Source organism: Camarhynchus parvulus, chromosome 3 (genome assembly GCF_901933205.1).
Source record: "Camarhynchus parvulus chromosome 3, STF_HiC, whole genome shotgun sequence".
In the NCBI taxonomy this organism is placed as follows: Eukaryota; Metazoa; Chordata; class Aves; order Passeriformes; family Thraupidae; genus Camarhynchus; species Camarhynchus parvulus.
The window spans coordinates 19,518,597-19,535,123 of NC_044573.1; the positions used below are offsets into that span (position 1 = coordinate 19,518,597).

The following is a 16,527-nucleotide window of genomic DNA, read 5'->3' on the forward strand; positions in this document are numbered from 1 at the left end:
AGAGCTAGCAAAGTACATCCTGCTGAATTCCATTGTCATTTTGGAAACTGGACGACTGCATGTGTCTATTTGCTGCCTGTATTGGACAGATTTGGGAGCACTGGTATTAAAGGCATTTTTCCTGCTGTCTGTTGTATCACCCACCTTGTGTTTGCCGTTCATTTTTTAGCCCCAGCCTAAGTGAATGATATAACACTGACGAGCATGTTCCTTCTGTTCCATTTCTCCCCACCCTGGATAACCTCAGCTGTAACTCGGAGCAGAAGCTTGGTGACTCCGGTAGCCTTTGGTCAGCCAGTAGAGGCCACTCACAGCTTGCGGCTGGAGCCGGGCAGCCACTTGGAGCTGGGGGTTTTGTTGTGTGCTTGGGGCTTGAATCCACACCCAGCCAGCTCAGGCTGCCATGAACTGGCTTTGTACAACTGGTCCCTGCAAAGGGCCCTGCTAGGAGCAATTCTGCTCAGATACGGAAATGCATTAAATATTGATGTTTTTCTGTTTCCTCTAATAAGTCCCACGGCAGCAGGAATAAAAATCACCTTCCGTACTTCAAGCAGACTCAAAGCAAATGCTTTGATGACATCCTTTTTTGTTGGTACAATCTTTACTGTCATTATATTATATTACTTTAACAAAGTAAGGAAATACTGTTACAGAACCTTTTTGGGGGAAGGGAAAGGAGGGACTTGTTTAAATGTTTTCCTGTTTTTTCCAAATGTAGCCAGCATCTCCCAGATCAAGGCTAGTTGCCTAATTGCTGCTCTGCCACTTGCTCCTCCCTGTATTACTGTTTGGGTAACTTATTTATTGATAATTTTACAAGGTAAAACATTATTTCAGCATTACAGATTGTTCTTAACTAATAAGGGTACAGTCCCAATGCTACTGAAATCAAAATCTTGTTGATTTACAGAAGATTTCACCTAAGAATAAGTTTTACCTAAACAGACAGCTAGAATATCACCATAAAGATTTTATATTTTATATATATATATATGCAGCATATAATTGCAGCATTTAATTAGTGGCTCCATTTCCCAAATAAGGTAAATCTGGTTTACTTAAGAATAAATTTGTTAAATGCTAGCTATTTACAGAGTCCTGAAGTAACAAACTTCTGGCCACTGTTTTGTTTCACAGCTGCCCTGAATATTTCCCCTTTCCTGATATAAGATATTGAAATAATGGTGCTGTCTATTGTGTTTTTGCAGTCAGGAGAATCTTACATTTGCCTTTTTAGAAGGAGTTGAATTAATTTGAATATAAAAACTACAAATTCCTTGTTTATATTTTCTTCTTGAGACTTGTAAGTCAGTCCGTTTTTTGCAGTGTTGTGAGCTGTTACTGGAGGCATGGTGCCACACAGTAATATTTCATATTAAATATTAGGAATCTCAGAAGAAACGACCTACTGACTTCCTTGCAGATGGAGACTTAACAATTCTCAGTTTACCATTGCCTGCCCTGTAGACCAGTTTTTTCTGTTACATTATATATTAGTATTATTTCCTCTAATAGCTCCTCCAGTGTTACAGTATTACACACCTAAAGACAGCAGGAATGCACTAATATATATTATTACAGTGCATCATTAAACTTACTCTGCCTATTCTATAGTGCGTAAAAACTGGTCTGTTTGACAAAGATTCAGGACAAAACATGGTGTGTGATATTTTCTGTTAATGTAACAATTTAAAACAAACAGAAAATGTTACACCCAGGCCAGTCTATTTTTTTTAAGTACTTTTTTTTGTTTAATACTTACATTTATTTAACTTCAAATTCAGGTTTTGTCTTAAAATTAGCAGAGAAAAGCTGTGAAATAGCAAAAGTTTACAAAGAAATTCTGTTCTTTGCTTTTATACATGGGATTTAAATTTCCCATTTTTCTCTGAAGTAGCTAGGTTCAATAGTAGAGTTTTCTTCTTTTAGTCTCTAATATTCTCATGATATTCCTTTCCATCTTTTAATCATTCAGTTGAAAGCTGTATATCAAGAGGTAGAGGCAGTTTGATCAGTTGTGTGAAAAGAAATGTAGAGAAAACTCTACATTTTGAGCCCTTCAGCAAGATTGTACTTTCAGAAGGAATAACAGTGTAATGGTAATGTCAAGGATTATAGCAATGTTCAGTGATGTATACTGTGAAAGCTATTTTTGTTTTCATCATTTTCTATATTGCTCCAAGTCAAATGTGCATCTATATTTTTTAAATACGTATTTTAAATCCAGAGCTTTGTTTAGTGCATGTACTTTCCAAGTTCCTAGTGGAGAAGGGTTAAAAAAAGAGTAATACTAAATAGGTGCTGAAAATAGTAAGGTATTGCTTTTAATCAGTGTAATAAAATGGGGAGAATAGGTTTTACTCTATTTTTCCCTTGATATAGTTTGATTTAATTTCCTATAAAGTGACAGTTGCCAATCTGTGAATTATGAATTTGACATTGTCATGCTGTAATTTCCTGCAAAATCTCATTCTCCAGGATTTGATTTTAGTTGCATTTCATTTTGGAAAACAACTTCTTTGCAGAAAATCCTGCCTGAGAAAATCAGGTTTGCTATGGAACTTTTTAAGCTGTAGTTGATCATAGCAGTTAATTTACAGAGCAGAAAAAGCAACTTGTTCTTTCATTTAGGACAGCAGCGAGCTTATTTGTGTAATTAGTGTCCAGAAAAACTTTACTGAAATTTTACTGGTTTTACCTGCTATGAATGTGACATATTGTGACAACTAAGCTAAGCTTTCAAGTCAAATACTTTCATAATTATTTATGTGGCTTTTTAAAGCACATCATAGACTCATTCAGATTAGAAAGGACCTGTAAGAAAGATCGAGTCCAGCCATAAGCCCAGCGCTGCCAAGTCCACCAAATCATGGCCAGGAAATCAACATCCTGTAAAAAATGAGCTCAGTAGTATCTTTTCATTGCCCATGCTATGGATTGCTTGGCATAAAATCTAATTCAAAAGACAAAAATACCACTTTCAGTGTTTAAAAACTACTTAATCTGTAATAAACTTAGTTTTTAAGTAATGGAAAATATATCTCAGGAACAATTATAAATAGGACATAGTCTGTGTTTTTTCAAAAATATTATGCACTAAGATAAACATAAATTGTGAACAGGGAATGTATTTGCTCACTTGATTGTGTGGCAACATGGGAAAAAATAAGGGACAAGAATGGATGAGCATGCTTATTAGGGGTGTTTATTCTATTTAAAATACTAAGAAAATACTGAGTCTTGAACACATCCACCTTGGGAGCTTTGTATCATAGATGTCTTTAAAAAATAATTCATGACTTTTCATGGGCTATTCAGTAACTGAACATTAAAATATACTTCAAATGAAAAGCAGAATTGTTAAGTGACAGTGTAGCATTTTTGTTGTGCAGTAATGTGTTGTGGATTTTTCTTGGTGCATGGTAGTAATTTTTCTTTAAACTACAGCACGTGTAAATTAAAATAGCACTTCCGTATTTAATTAGGAGATGCATAAATTGATTCTTTTTTTATTTCTCCAATCTTTGACACCCTTTAGCCTGTTCATATAAAGTAAGTGGTGGTGTTCGAGCACCCTGTGACTGAGCTGTGGGCGATTGGCTCCCTGTCCCTCAGTGGTGTGAGCCACTCAGAAGAGGGGATGATCTCTCAGGATCCAGCGCTGGGTGCAGTTCTGTGCTCCACAGTTGAAGAAGGATGTGAGGGTCCTTGAATGTGTCCAGAGGAGAGAACAAGGCTATTGACAGCACTGGGAGGCACGTCCTGTGAGCTGTGGCTGAGGGCTCCAGACTTGTCTAGATTGGAAGAAATGGGACTGAGGGGTGACCTCTTACAGCTTCCCGAGGAGGGGAAGTATTGATGGTCTGATCTCTTATCCCTGGGGCCCAGTGATACAATGTGTGGGAATGGTGCAGAGCTGCTCCAGGGGAGGTTCAGACTGGACATCAGGAAGCATTTCTTTACCAAGGGTGTGTTCAGACACTAAAGCAGGATTCTGAGAGACGTGGCTGATGCCCCAAACTGGTCGGTGTTTTTGGACAATGCCCTTAACAGAGCACTCTAAATTGGTCAGCCTTGAATTGGTCAAGATGTTCACTGTAAGTCCCTTCCAGCCAAAATGCTCCATTCTTTATTATTGGCATTTTAAAATGACAGTTGAGGTGCTTAATATTATTTTAGCCAGAGTGAAATCCTCTAACTTTCTTGTTCTTTTTCTGTTTAATGCCACCATCTTTCCTTACGTCATTTCTGAAGTTTGTCACATGTAATATCTTGCAGGGGAGGATCAGGTTGCATATTAGGAAAAATTCCCTCTCTGATAGTGAGGTTAAGAATTAGAGCAGGCTGCCCAAGAAAATGGTGGAATTGCCATCCTGGGAGGTGTTCAAAGAGTGAACAAACGTGTCACTTCTTGATACGGCTTAGTGGGCATGGTGGTACTTTGTTGAAGGTTCGACTTGATGGTCCTGGGGGCCTTTTCCAACTGTGATTTTGGGCAGCAGTAGATGGTGTTGCGTATTCTGAGGCAGAACCCCTTAGTGCTGTATACTTTTTCCTTTTTCTGTATCCATTAGTTTAGGTCATAATTTCTCAGACAAAGAAATCTTTGCATATCAGGAGTACTTTGTCTCTGAGTTGGAGTACCTGTGTCTCAGGGATTCTATGAACAGGATGTAGCCATCACCTTGTCATCTGATTCAAGCAGTGGTGAAAGGACTTGCAGCCAGAAGAGAATAAAAGTTTCAAAAATGACCCTGAACTTTATTAATATTGAAGATTTTTGTAATGGTGAGGTAGCAGATAAACATGGGCAATGAGGTTTGGTTTAGCTTTTTATACCCTCGGTTCATTTTGCAAACAGGAATTAATTTGCATTAACGTATTGGGAATCTTAGAGTAATTAGCAGCAAGTTTTTTGCAAAGGTCTGTATGTGTGTACCTTGTGAGTTTAGTTTTACAAACATTCTGTGGCTGTGTGGTAGCTGAAGCCGTCTGGGGTGTGCAGGAGAAACCTGAACACTGTACTTTGTGATCACTTGTGACTGTATTCCAAGCAAGTTCATATTCTCATATAAATTGGTAGAAAAACCTACTTCTGTGGTTTCTGTATTATTTTAAAACTGGCAATTTATCAAGTGAATTTTCTTGAAATTTCCATGCTTATTAAATTTCAGATTATGTATTTTGAGTAAGCTGGAAACTTAAACTTGTTTCCATAAGTATGGCTGCAGGTAAACAACCAATTTTAGTCCAGAAAATAGCTTTTGCTTCTGTCAACATGTTGTTTATTTTCTCCCTGAGATAAAAAGTTCAGTTTTCTGATATTTGTACCAAGATAAAGTCTGTAAACAAGATTAATATAGTGTGGAAAAGGTTGTCAGCAGCCCTGGCAAAGGAAATAAGTTGCCTGTACACAGAACATACTGTAAACTGAATAAAAGTGTCAGGTCCACCATGAGATAATGTGATCATGAACCTCTAACAAAGCATGACATAGGCACAGTCCGCTTTTCTTATAGCCACAGTGTAGAAAATGGATTACTGTGTTCCAGGGATACCCACTGGAATAGCATGAAAACCTCATTTTGAGATTAATGCAGGATATAACTCTCAAGAGCTGAGCTGCTTGCTTACCTGTAGTTTTAAAGTAACAGTTTAGTTATCAATCTTAAAATTTGGAAATTACATATTAAAATACTGGCTTATATTTCCAGGTATGTCTTTGTGAATGGCCATTTCTCAGTTTTAGAATTAGATGAACTATGACATTGAAACAGTAGCATTTGGTCCGTGTTTTATTATCATCCCATGGCTGTGTAAGGCCTTGATCAGTCTAGTAAAACAGTAAATTCCAAAAAGGAATAAAGCAGTAGGTGCTGCTCTCCTATGTAGCTGTCGTGATTTCCTCTACTATGATTTGTATGTTTGCATAGATTTTTCAGAGGTAAGGTATTACCAATGCTTTTTTATCCCCCTCAGCCAGAAAAGTGACAGCACTTTATTGTTTCTCAATTCACCCCAGAGTGACATCATTCTTCAGGTCAAAGAAGCAGATTTTGGTCAAATACTTTAACCATGTGGAACTCTCAAATTATTCAGTAAGCATTCTTTGAAAGTCTTCCAGACTTGGAGCTCTGACTGCCCTGCCTTTTCTCCATTACAACAACAGATTAATAGGGAGGTTTTACTTAAGGAGTTGAGCTCATTGTTCTTATAATAATGAGTGGGCTGCTTTTATCCATGAATCTCCAGCTTATGTACTTCTGGCAAGCCTGAGCCGTATAAATGTATTACCATTGAGTTTTTGTGGTCTCCTGTCAAAGCTGCAAGAACATCTGACTTCATTCCCTCCTCTGGTTATCTCCTGACTATAAATTATCTCCAACGAATAGAAAGTTAGCTGCTTCATTCTTTCCGTCAGGAATAGTTTGCCTTCTACTATGGTTCCTTGAGCATGTATATCATGAGTTGTCTCTTATTCTTCTGCTTTTACTTATCTACATATGCACATGAATTAAGCATTTTGCAAAAATAAAAGCTAAGATGTTTGAATCCTTTCTTGAGCAATATCAGTATGTCATCACCTGCAAAAGTCTGCACGTGCTCTTGTGCATTCTGAAGATCATTCTTCAGTTGAGGATATCACATATTTCAGGTTACAGTATGTATAAAACACTAGACAAGGACTACAGTACTGTTTGGTAAAAATCATTTACCTTTGCTTTCTATCCCATGTACACTTGAATTTCAAAAGCTTTGTGTTGGGAGGGTTGTTTTTTTAATAAATTTATTGCTGTATGAGCCATATTTGCTATGATTTTCAAAACATCTAACTTTCCTTTTTTGCAGGTAAAATGGACTTTACAGAAAAAAGCTTAGGTCCTTGAAATCTGTAAATGTCTTTATGTCTGACATCCAATCAAAATTGTTCATGAAGGGTTTTCCTTAATCTCATATAGCACTTTCTGCACTCAGACTTTACTGAAAAATTGCAGATATTGCTGATTGCATTTACTGTATCTAGTATACTGTCTCTATTTTGTATTTAATGTTCTTGATGTATTTTCTTAATAAGCAGTCATTTTGTGCATATGCTGCCCCATTATTCAAAGACTTCTTTTTTCCTTCATGTTTCCATTAGATAACTCCAGGAGCAGGAGGTAGCAGGAAAACAGTTCACTTGTCCCAGGATTCTCTTCACCATGAGTGAGTATCAGTGATGAGATTTATAATTTTTTTGTTATTATTAGCTTTACAATGGTACCTCTGCCCCAAAGCCGCATTTTACAACGGCACAAACATCTCTTGTGATGAGAGCCTCAGCTCACTTATGTGATGGTCTTTATTTAATAAGAATACTTACAATCCTTTATAGTTAATTTTTTATGTTTCTTAAGGAAACATGAAAATCAGTGCTTTGTAAGTATGTTTTTATTAACTTCCTAAATATCCTTTCCTAAAATACAAACTTGTTTAAGGCCGGATAGCAAAAATGGGATGTATGAAAATACATAAGCATCACATCTTCTAGTCTTTCATGTGAGGAAGAAGTTTATCATAATTTTCACAATAAGATATTGAATTAATTGTTTAAATACCTGTAAATAGGGAGTGTAATTCACTTTGTTTAGTTACTCTAGTGTGTCATTATTGTAAACTCTCATTCTCTTCAGCTGACAATACTTAACAGCATTATTTATTGGTTACATCTTTTGAATACTTTGAGGATTATATTTTCCTTTATTTTTCAAATCAAAACTCTAAAACACAGAAATACATAATGAGGAAATAGTATACTTGGAGATACATTTATGTGTTCTAACTGCTACTAAATATATCATCCACCGTTTAAAACCAAACTTGCCAAAGCAGAGACACTACAGACATCAGCTCCCCAGTACCAACCGTTTTACATGACTGATCCACCTCTGTTTCATCTCATAACTTGATAAAGTGTGTGTAAATTCAAGAGGTTTTGATTTCATAAGTTATTCCTACCATAACTTTTTATTACCAAGTAATAATTCAGTTGGGCTTTACTTTTGCTTATTTTAAAAGAAACAAGCAGACAAATAATATTGTAATTAAAGGAATGGGCAAAAAGTTTAAAATCAGTCAGTGTGATGTATCACTTTCCCATTAAAAAAGGTCTTTTTTTTTTTGAAGGGTTTTTAATATCTAAATATGAGGTATATTCCAATTACTTAGGTGTACTTTTTCACTAGAAATATGCTTTTACTGATCATTTAGTCTGTAATCAACTGGTTTGGCACAATCCACAAGAGTTTATGTGGAGGATACCCCAGTTTGCTGCTCCTCCTTTGCTGTTCACACTGGTCGGAGACAAGAAAAACATCTATGTAGAATTTAAATCTAACTCATTATATTTCTGATTTTCATCGGCCCCTGGACAATTGTGACCTTATTTGTTGAATCACTTGCAAATGTGATGTTTTTACTTTCCATCCACTACCAGCATCAAAGTTGTGTGTATACAGAATCTCCCAGTTTTCACCAGATTTTGAACTAATGAATGCAGTTGATGAATGTTTTGTGTCCAAAATATATAGATGTCTACTTTGTCTCAAGGTATACTTTTGACTTTATTGCTGTAATTCCTTTTTTATTTCCAACTCCTTTTCCTTAATCACCTTAAAAGTAGAAAAAGCAGTATGAATGTTCTGGTGACAGCTGGTCTTTTATGCAAGAGTGAGAGGGTTGACTGCTCTTTATCAAACTCTGAAAAGCTGAGTGACAAAAAGCCACAAAATTTTTAGATTTGTGACTTGAAAATAAAAGAGATTTAAACCAGACAATTCCATGGAATCTTCTCAGTATACTAATTAAAGTAAAAATTTAATTGTCATTATATGGCTGCTTAGAGGAGAAAATTGGACTAAATTATACTGAATAGAACTGTTTCAGAAGAAGCGTGGCTAGGTTAAGCTGTAATCTTTGCTTACACTTCTAGAGGAACATGCAAGCATAATAGCAGATAGTGGGGATGTCCTTTTCTGTGCAATATTTTGAAGGATGGAATTATTTTATCCTTTGACCAAAACCTATTGCTTGCTTAATACAAATAGTATGTAGATACTACATGTAACTTGAGATCCCCCTTGTCGTAGGTTTTTTTTTTCCTATCTTCTTTTCATTTTGCAAGTGTGCAGGTTTGTATGATGCTTGCTACAGTTCCATTCAGATGGTAATTCAGTTCTTTGTGACCACAGTGTGTATGTGAATCAGTATTATGCTTTTACTGCTGTTGAGGGAAGAGGCACATTGTGACAGCCCTGTGTGTCAAAATCGTACTCCAAATTTCCATCTCTGTGAAATAAGGCTGCCAGTAGTCACAGTTTTGCAGTTGTAGGGAAATGGGAAGCCGCTGGGTTTTCAGACTTGGCATTTCACTTTAGATTCAATCTCAGACCTCAGTTTGTGAAATAATACATTAACAGGTAGCAGGTAATCCAAACTACTTGAAAGTCTTTTCAGCTATAATCATTAATAAGTACCACTTCAGTACTAAATATGGAATTACTCTAATTTATGGCATGTGCATTGTAGTATATTAAAATACTATCATTTACATATTATTTTAGCTTGTTTGACAAAATATAATTACCTACAAAGCCAGCAGCTACTCAGAAGTGAAATTGGTGATGCATTCTTTCAGAACTGTTACAAACTTAGAGAGTTCAATAAAAATAGCCCATTAAAATAAACCATTGCCAAAGGCTGTATTTTCCTGGCAGGCAATGAAATACCCAAAAGCACGCACAGACTGGTCATATGACAGCATGTGCTTTGTTAGTTATATTGTTAAAACTGTCTTTTCTTTTTCTCCCACAGTCACTGGTTTAGCCCTGGGGCTAGGAAGGAACATAGCCAGGTAAGAACTGCTTTGATCAAGAACAGTTTACTTGAGATGTATAAAGAACTTTAACTACCTCTACTCCAGAGGTAGTGGGATAATATTTTAAGAAATTGTAAATAAAGGAGGTATAATTTCATATCTTCTTGGGAGCAAACATACAGCAGTGCATTTCTGAAATTCTCTTAATTAAAACTCTTTACTTAGTCACTTAATTTCACTTAAGTATTCTTGAGGTTTAAACATTCAAGTGAAAATTCTGATTTTTTTAAAACAATATTGTCAATTGTGATATCTCCAAATGCTACCTTTTTCAAAATGCTGGAAAGCAAAACATTTTGCTCTGAAAATCAAGAAATACAGAACCAGTTACAGATGTAACTACATCTGTAACTTCTGCAGGAATTTCTTCAGTTCCATTTTTCTGCATTTCATTGGTTACAATGACTACAGCAGAAAAACTGTTAAATCTCCATCGTGGTGCAGGTACTGTTGAAAATGACCTTATCAGTTTGTCTGCTGAGCCCCTGCAGTGCAGTCCCTGGGAAATCCAAACCTAGAGATGTAGTTGCAGGAATGTGAAGCTGTAATTAATACTTGATTGGTAGCATAGCACTTAGCTTGTCTTCAGAGATGGAGGAATACCATTATGAATGGTAGAATGGTCTAAACAGAACTTACTGTCCAAAAGTATAAAATGTGAAAATAAATCTGGTTTCATTTCATAAATGTGTACTTAACTTCAGCTATTCAGTAAAAGTAGCTGAATATATCATCAATGCATTGAAATTTAACACAAACGTTCCATTCTTTAAATTGGAAAAAATCTATATAACAGTTGATTTCCTTAGATCTGTCCCAGTTTGCCGGTACTTTTGCAAATGTAAATAGATTTGAAACTTCAAAAGGAAATAAAATCTGAAGAGTCCTTGGAAGGTTAATTTTAGGATTATCCCCCATTATGAATACTTGTAGCTCCAGTAAGTCATAGTTTAAAACTTTCCTGTTCCCTCCCCTTTCTTTTGAACTCCAGAGCGAGCAATGCTGCTTACCCAAAACTGCCAGAGTAGATAAAACATAGTAGTTTTAGCTGTAAATTGTGAGATTCCAACATGTTACAATAAGCTGACTGACACTTAACCTCTAAGTAGACAGCTTTATATAATTCATATTTAACAGTCATTATTTTGAAATAATTTTCTTAGTTGAAGAAACACCTAAAAAAGAATTAGATTACTATGAATTTGAGTAATTTTTTACATCTTTATCATCTCATGTAACAGGGTTAATTGAAGTTGTACTGTTTACTTCTTTAAAAGATCCTAAGCTGAAGAATAAGGAAATTTCCACAATGAGAAGTACATACAGCAATGATTTTCAGCCTAGAAGACGAGAAATGTCTGCTTAGCTGGAATAGAATGAATTAATCAATTTTTCTCAGATAATAGTAAATTTTAGGTAATTTTGTATTTTACATGGATTTTTTCATCTTGCCTAAGAGCTGTGTTGTCAGAGGTTATTGGAAGTTAGCTGATTTTTTAATTTACAGATTAATAAGGACTTGTAAACTAAAGCTGATGTTGTGAGTTATAGATGTTACTGGTACATAAGGGGTTTGAGCTTTTTTATAAGACAGAAGAAGAAAAAAATGGTGTAATGGTGGTGTAATGTAATTTTGACAACCAATGAAATTCTAAATACTAAATTTATTTTAGTAATAAACTATTCTACTGCGTCTGAGAACTAGATAGTTGAAATGACAAGAAGCATTCCTTGTACAAGAAGGAAGCTGTAGAAAGTGGGGGGAAAATTGTTCAGTTTTTCAGACTGATAGCATTTTTTGGAGTCTGTGCTCATTTACAACATGAAGGTGTGGTTGGTCGAGTCTTGAAGTTGATCATTTCCTAACTTCCACAGGATTTTGAAGTGTCTTGCTGTGAATAATAGGTCAATTTATCTCTGTTTCTCGACAGTCTTTCATTCTATTTATTCTTCAGTATATGAGACATTTCACACAACATTTGTGGAGGTTTTATACTGTCCAGTTTTAATTTCTTTAGTACAGTATTCTGATGGTTGTTTTTTACTTAGTGCACCTTGACTCATCTGACAAACATAATGCTGGAAATAGACTTTTGAGTGTTGGAGATAATCTGAATGAAAAGTCTTATTTCTCTAAAAATAAAGGTTTGTTTCAGATGTTGAGTCATCATTTCAGTTAAACAAATCCTTCACTACTCCTACTTCCTCACTATTACAGGAAGCTTTAATACAGTGGTTTTGTTTATTCTGCAGCTTGCAAATTACTAAAGCTCCTGGGGCTTAGAAGAGTTTATAACTGTTTCATAACTGCTTAGACACAAGTGCTAACTTGATTAGTTTTATGTAAATTAAGTGTCCTCCAACACTTCTAATTATACAACTTCAAAAATTTAAATTGAAATTGTGAAAATTATAAAATTTTGCACATAAGTTAATTGTAGTATTCTGAATTGCATAACTTTCTATTATGCTTTGAAAATGCTTTAATTCTTACATTTTCAATTACTTAAACATTTTAATTACTGAATAAATATATTTACATATTAACTATTATTGTAAAATTCTATTAATATTCATCTCAAAAGTCATGGGTGAAAGCTATTGACAGATTACTCAAGAGAGGAAATAACTGCATTGTCCAGATAGAAATTCTAAAGAGCAAATAAAGGCATTGTTTATGAGAGTCTTCTGAACATTTTTTTTTTTTTAACAGCTTCAACTCTTGCGAGACAACCGCTCAGAGAGGGGACACAAGAAGAACAGCTCTGTAAAAACAGCCAGCAGGTAACTTAATGTGGTATTTGCCTTTAGTACAGTTTAGGAATTTGTTGATTCCTTAAATCTTTATGTAAAACTTAAACTTACTCTGTTCTTTTGGGATATTTTCAAAGATGTTCTGGGGTTTTTTGTGACCTTCTTTCATGAATTTTTGCATGGCATAATCTTTGCCTTATATATATTAGACCTTTTTTGTTGACTATGCAACTGCCCTTATCAAACTTAATCTCTTTAGAACATCAGAATTAAATGGATGCCAAAGTAAGGTTTGTGCTTCTGGCATGTAAGTTAAGCACTGGAAATATATAAAATTCTATTATGCATATCTGAAATCAAGAAGATAACTCAAATGCTATAACACTTAAATTGTTCTTGTATTTTGACAATAAACATTTCATTGTGAAGACTTAATAAAAACAAATCTAATCCTATTTTCCATCTTCTTTCCTTCCTCTCAAAGACAAAAAATTCAAGACTGAATTTACTGGTCTAGGAATCTGTTTCTAGAGGGGTTTTTTTTATGTACAAGTCACCCGCTGAATCTATTCTACCAAGTAATTAATTCTAGTTTTTTTTCAAATAAGAAACTACAGAAATGTTTCTCTTGCTTTGCACAACACCTTACAGAATTTTTATGTTGTCCTGTAAAGATGACCATGTGCTATCAAATTACTTTCATCAAAAAGTTGTAATAAATTTATATCAGTATGTAATTCTGTGGTACCACTTGAGAAAGTTTCCTGTCAGGCAGTTGAATTTCAGTATATATTTGTGGTCACCCAGACCACATTTTTTAATATTCTTACGTACTTACCTTGCTGATTACCTGGAAAAATATGCCAATATTTTTTTAAATATACGTATTAAATAAGAATCTGTTTCATTGTATGCTAGTTCTGGTTACATGCTCTCAAACATAGGTTACAGAAGTGTCAGTCATTCATCTACAAAAATTTTGATTATCTTTGTCTGTCAAACCTTTTATTTCAAAATTCTGAAAATTTCTGCATAGGTTTTCTGTCAAGTTTACTTGTTAAATGATATTTTCACTCTGAATTTTAGAATGACTTAACTTTAGATAGAATTTTCACCATAAATGAAGTCTTGCTATCAGACTGCTTACACAAAGCTGAGAGTTTAAAGTGGGTTTAAAGTGAGCAGCAAGAAACAGATTACATTCAGAGTCATTTTAGGATCTTTTTTATGCTGTAGCAAAAGAAAACAGTTTGAGGAATTCAGAATCATAACTTATGTGTTTGTTATCCTGACCAGTGAAGCTCTTGGGAACTGATGTTTACCACCACAAGCAGTTAGAATAGAGATTTGTAAAATGGCCTTGAAAACCTGAAGTGATCTTGAACCTCTCTTCACATTCAGTTAACAGTACCTTAATAGACTCTTATCCCAATAAATATGTGGCAGGTTAGTGTACAAGTAATAGGTGGTAAATTCAAGACAGAAGATTAACATTTTCTAATAAATATGTATATTGTTCAAGTAGAACTTAGAAAAAAATAATATTACAATGTACATAAAACCACAGTCCAGATTCATCCAAATGAGTCAAGTTATTTCGAAATAATTATTTGTGCTCTTTCAGAAAACCACAGTTCTCTCTGCTGTCGAAACTTGAAGTGACTTTACAAAAGATTTCAAACTACAAAATCTTGTTTTAATAGGCCATATGCTGTCTTAGAACCTCAAAGCATGCACTCTTGTTTACAAGATAGATAATAAAGGTATATGGACACCTGAAGCTAATTCAGATGAGTAATCCCCTTAAAAAGATGCATATGAAAAACAGTGGCTGTGACCTTATATTGCCTTACTCTTTGTTGCTAAATGCAGTGAGAAACAGTGGCAGTGGAAAAGTTTTGGACGCTCTATAAAATTATTGTACTTATCCAGAATACAGTCTAATCTGTTTTTTGCTGAATTTATCTGGGTCTTTTTTGTATGGTTTTCAGTTATCTGTATTTCTTTGTTTGCCATTCTGGAAGAGCTTCTTTCTGGTTTTCATATGTGTATTGAGATATGTACATACACACATTTTCCTTTGGTTGCCTTGACTTTTCTTACCCCTTTTGGATGGCTGAACACAGTTCTTGTGTCAGCATGTAGACAATATTTAAATATCCCTATTAGATTAGATCAGTGACTTGTGGAATAATTTATTCTGTAAATACATCAGAAAGGTGTGGAGTTCTAAATGTGGCAGTGGTCTGCAGCTGTCTCGTTGTGGTGGAATCATACTGTCTGGCTTTAATGTCTTAGGTTTCTTCTGTCAATATTAATGATAATTGTCTAATCCTGTACAAACTAACGTGAACTTTTGCTAGTGGCAAGATAATCAGTTTGTAGAGAACTGTTGATATGGCTACCAATTTACAGATGTTAAGGAGGGGGACAGTCCAGCACCATGAAACTTAGAACGAGGATAGATTATATTACACTGATATAATTCAATATATCTGTCTATTTATGCCACCTGTACAGATAGGATTTAATCTGTGAATACATACTTTTCCCATTCACTTTTAAAGTTATTAACAGTACCAAAAAATACTCTTTTAAAAGCTGCATTTCCTTCTCCTGTAGAGCCTTGAAAAAGTTCTCTGTTTACATTATCTCTCTACATTAGGATGGGAAGAGTCTCCTCCCCAAAGTAGCTACACTGCTTAAAGGTGATAGATAATTCTTCTGGCTGCTTTTTTTCACTCCCTATTCTTTTGCCAGTAAAGAAGGGTTTTTTCTGATTTTTTAAATATGCTTTGGGCAAAACCAGCCTGGTTAGCTCAACTCACCTATTTAAATTAAATTGACTGGTTTTGTACAAACCATATTAAGGCCTGCTCACATGATTTTTTCCTCCAGCAGAGCTGTGGAGATGATAATCTCCAGCAGATGTGTGATAACAAATAGCTTGGGATAGTAATGTCTTCATCTGGCGCAGTTGTTAGCAGACCAAATGTCTGTCTGTAGCCCGAGGCAGTGGGCAAACAATTGCACATGATTGAGTTGCAGGGAGTTAACAAGTTGCTGCTTGGCAGCTGAACTGCCAAAGCTGGTCATGGGCTCTTTGCCTGCTTCCCTCATGAGGTAAAATATGTTTTCTTAAGTCACTTCCTTAAAATTTTACAAAAAAAAAATTACCTAAAAACTTACCTAAAGGAGATTTTTCCATGGCTAAGAGATTCCTTTGATCAGCAATGGGGACAGTGTTGAAGGAGATTTTGCTGAACTGCTGTAACATGATTTTGAACATGTAATTTCATTGTTTACTGTGGGGGTGGACCTCCATCACACAACTATCTCCCTGTCTTTAAATACATAATGTACTTTTCCTCACAATACCCTTATGAAGAGGGGAAGTACCTTTGTCCTCATTTGACAGAATAACCAGAATACTTAACCACCTTTTGCCTTTGGTCATACAGTCGCTGTGATAACTAGGTAATTTATGCTGAAATCTGGAAGCAAGAGAATTGCAGGTTGGGAAATCCATGGACTGTGAATAAGTTACTCTCATGTAATTATTTCCTTTACATAGAGGTCTTGTGTCGTATTTCTTTTGTAGTGTGCTCCTGTTAAGTACCATGAGTTATTTCATCTTCATATTTATTTTTTCTTACTGTATTGTAACTGTAATTTGATACATGCCTGAATTGAGAAACTGAAAGGAAAATAGCACCCCAATTCTTACCATTTAGTAATTTTTTGGGGTTGAATCTTGATAATTCTGTATTGGCTTTCCACGTGCCAATGTTCCCCCAAAGACCTCTGAAAGAGGAAAAAAAAATCTACTTTTAGTTCCTGTGCAGTTCAGTCCT

At 35.1% G+C, this 16,527-nt stretch overlaps 1 protein-coding gene across 1 annotated transcript in view; it reads left to right on the forward strand.

The window, feature by feature from the left end:
• The window catches only part of GPATCH2 (G-patch domain containing 2), a 119,572-nt gene that overhangs the window by 76,306 nt on the left and 26,739 nt on the right, over positions 1 to 16,527 (forward strand). The window contains exons 6-8 of the mRNA XM_030946424.1: positions 7,145 to 7,209; positions 9,856 to 9,895; positions 12,633 to 12,703. Of these exons, the coding sequence (XP_030802284.1) occupies positions 7,145 to 7,209; positions 9,856 to 9,895; positions 12,633 to 12,703 (176 nt within the window). The remainder of the gene's footprint in view (positions 1 to 7,144; positions 7,210 to 9,855; positions 9,896 to 12,632; positions 12,704 to 16,527) is intronic.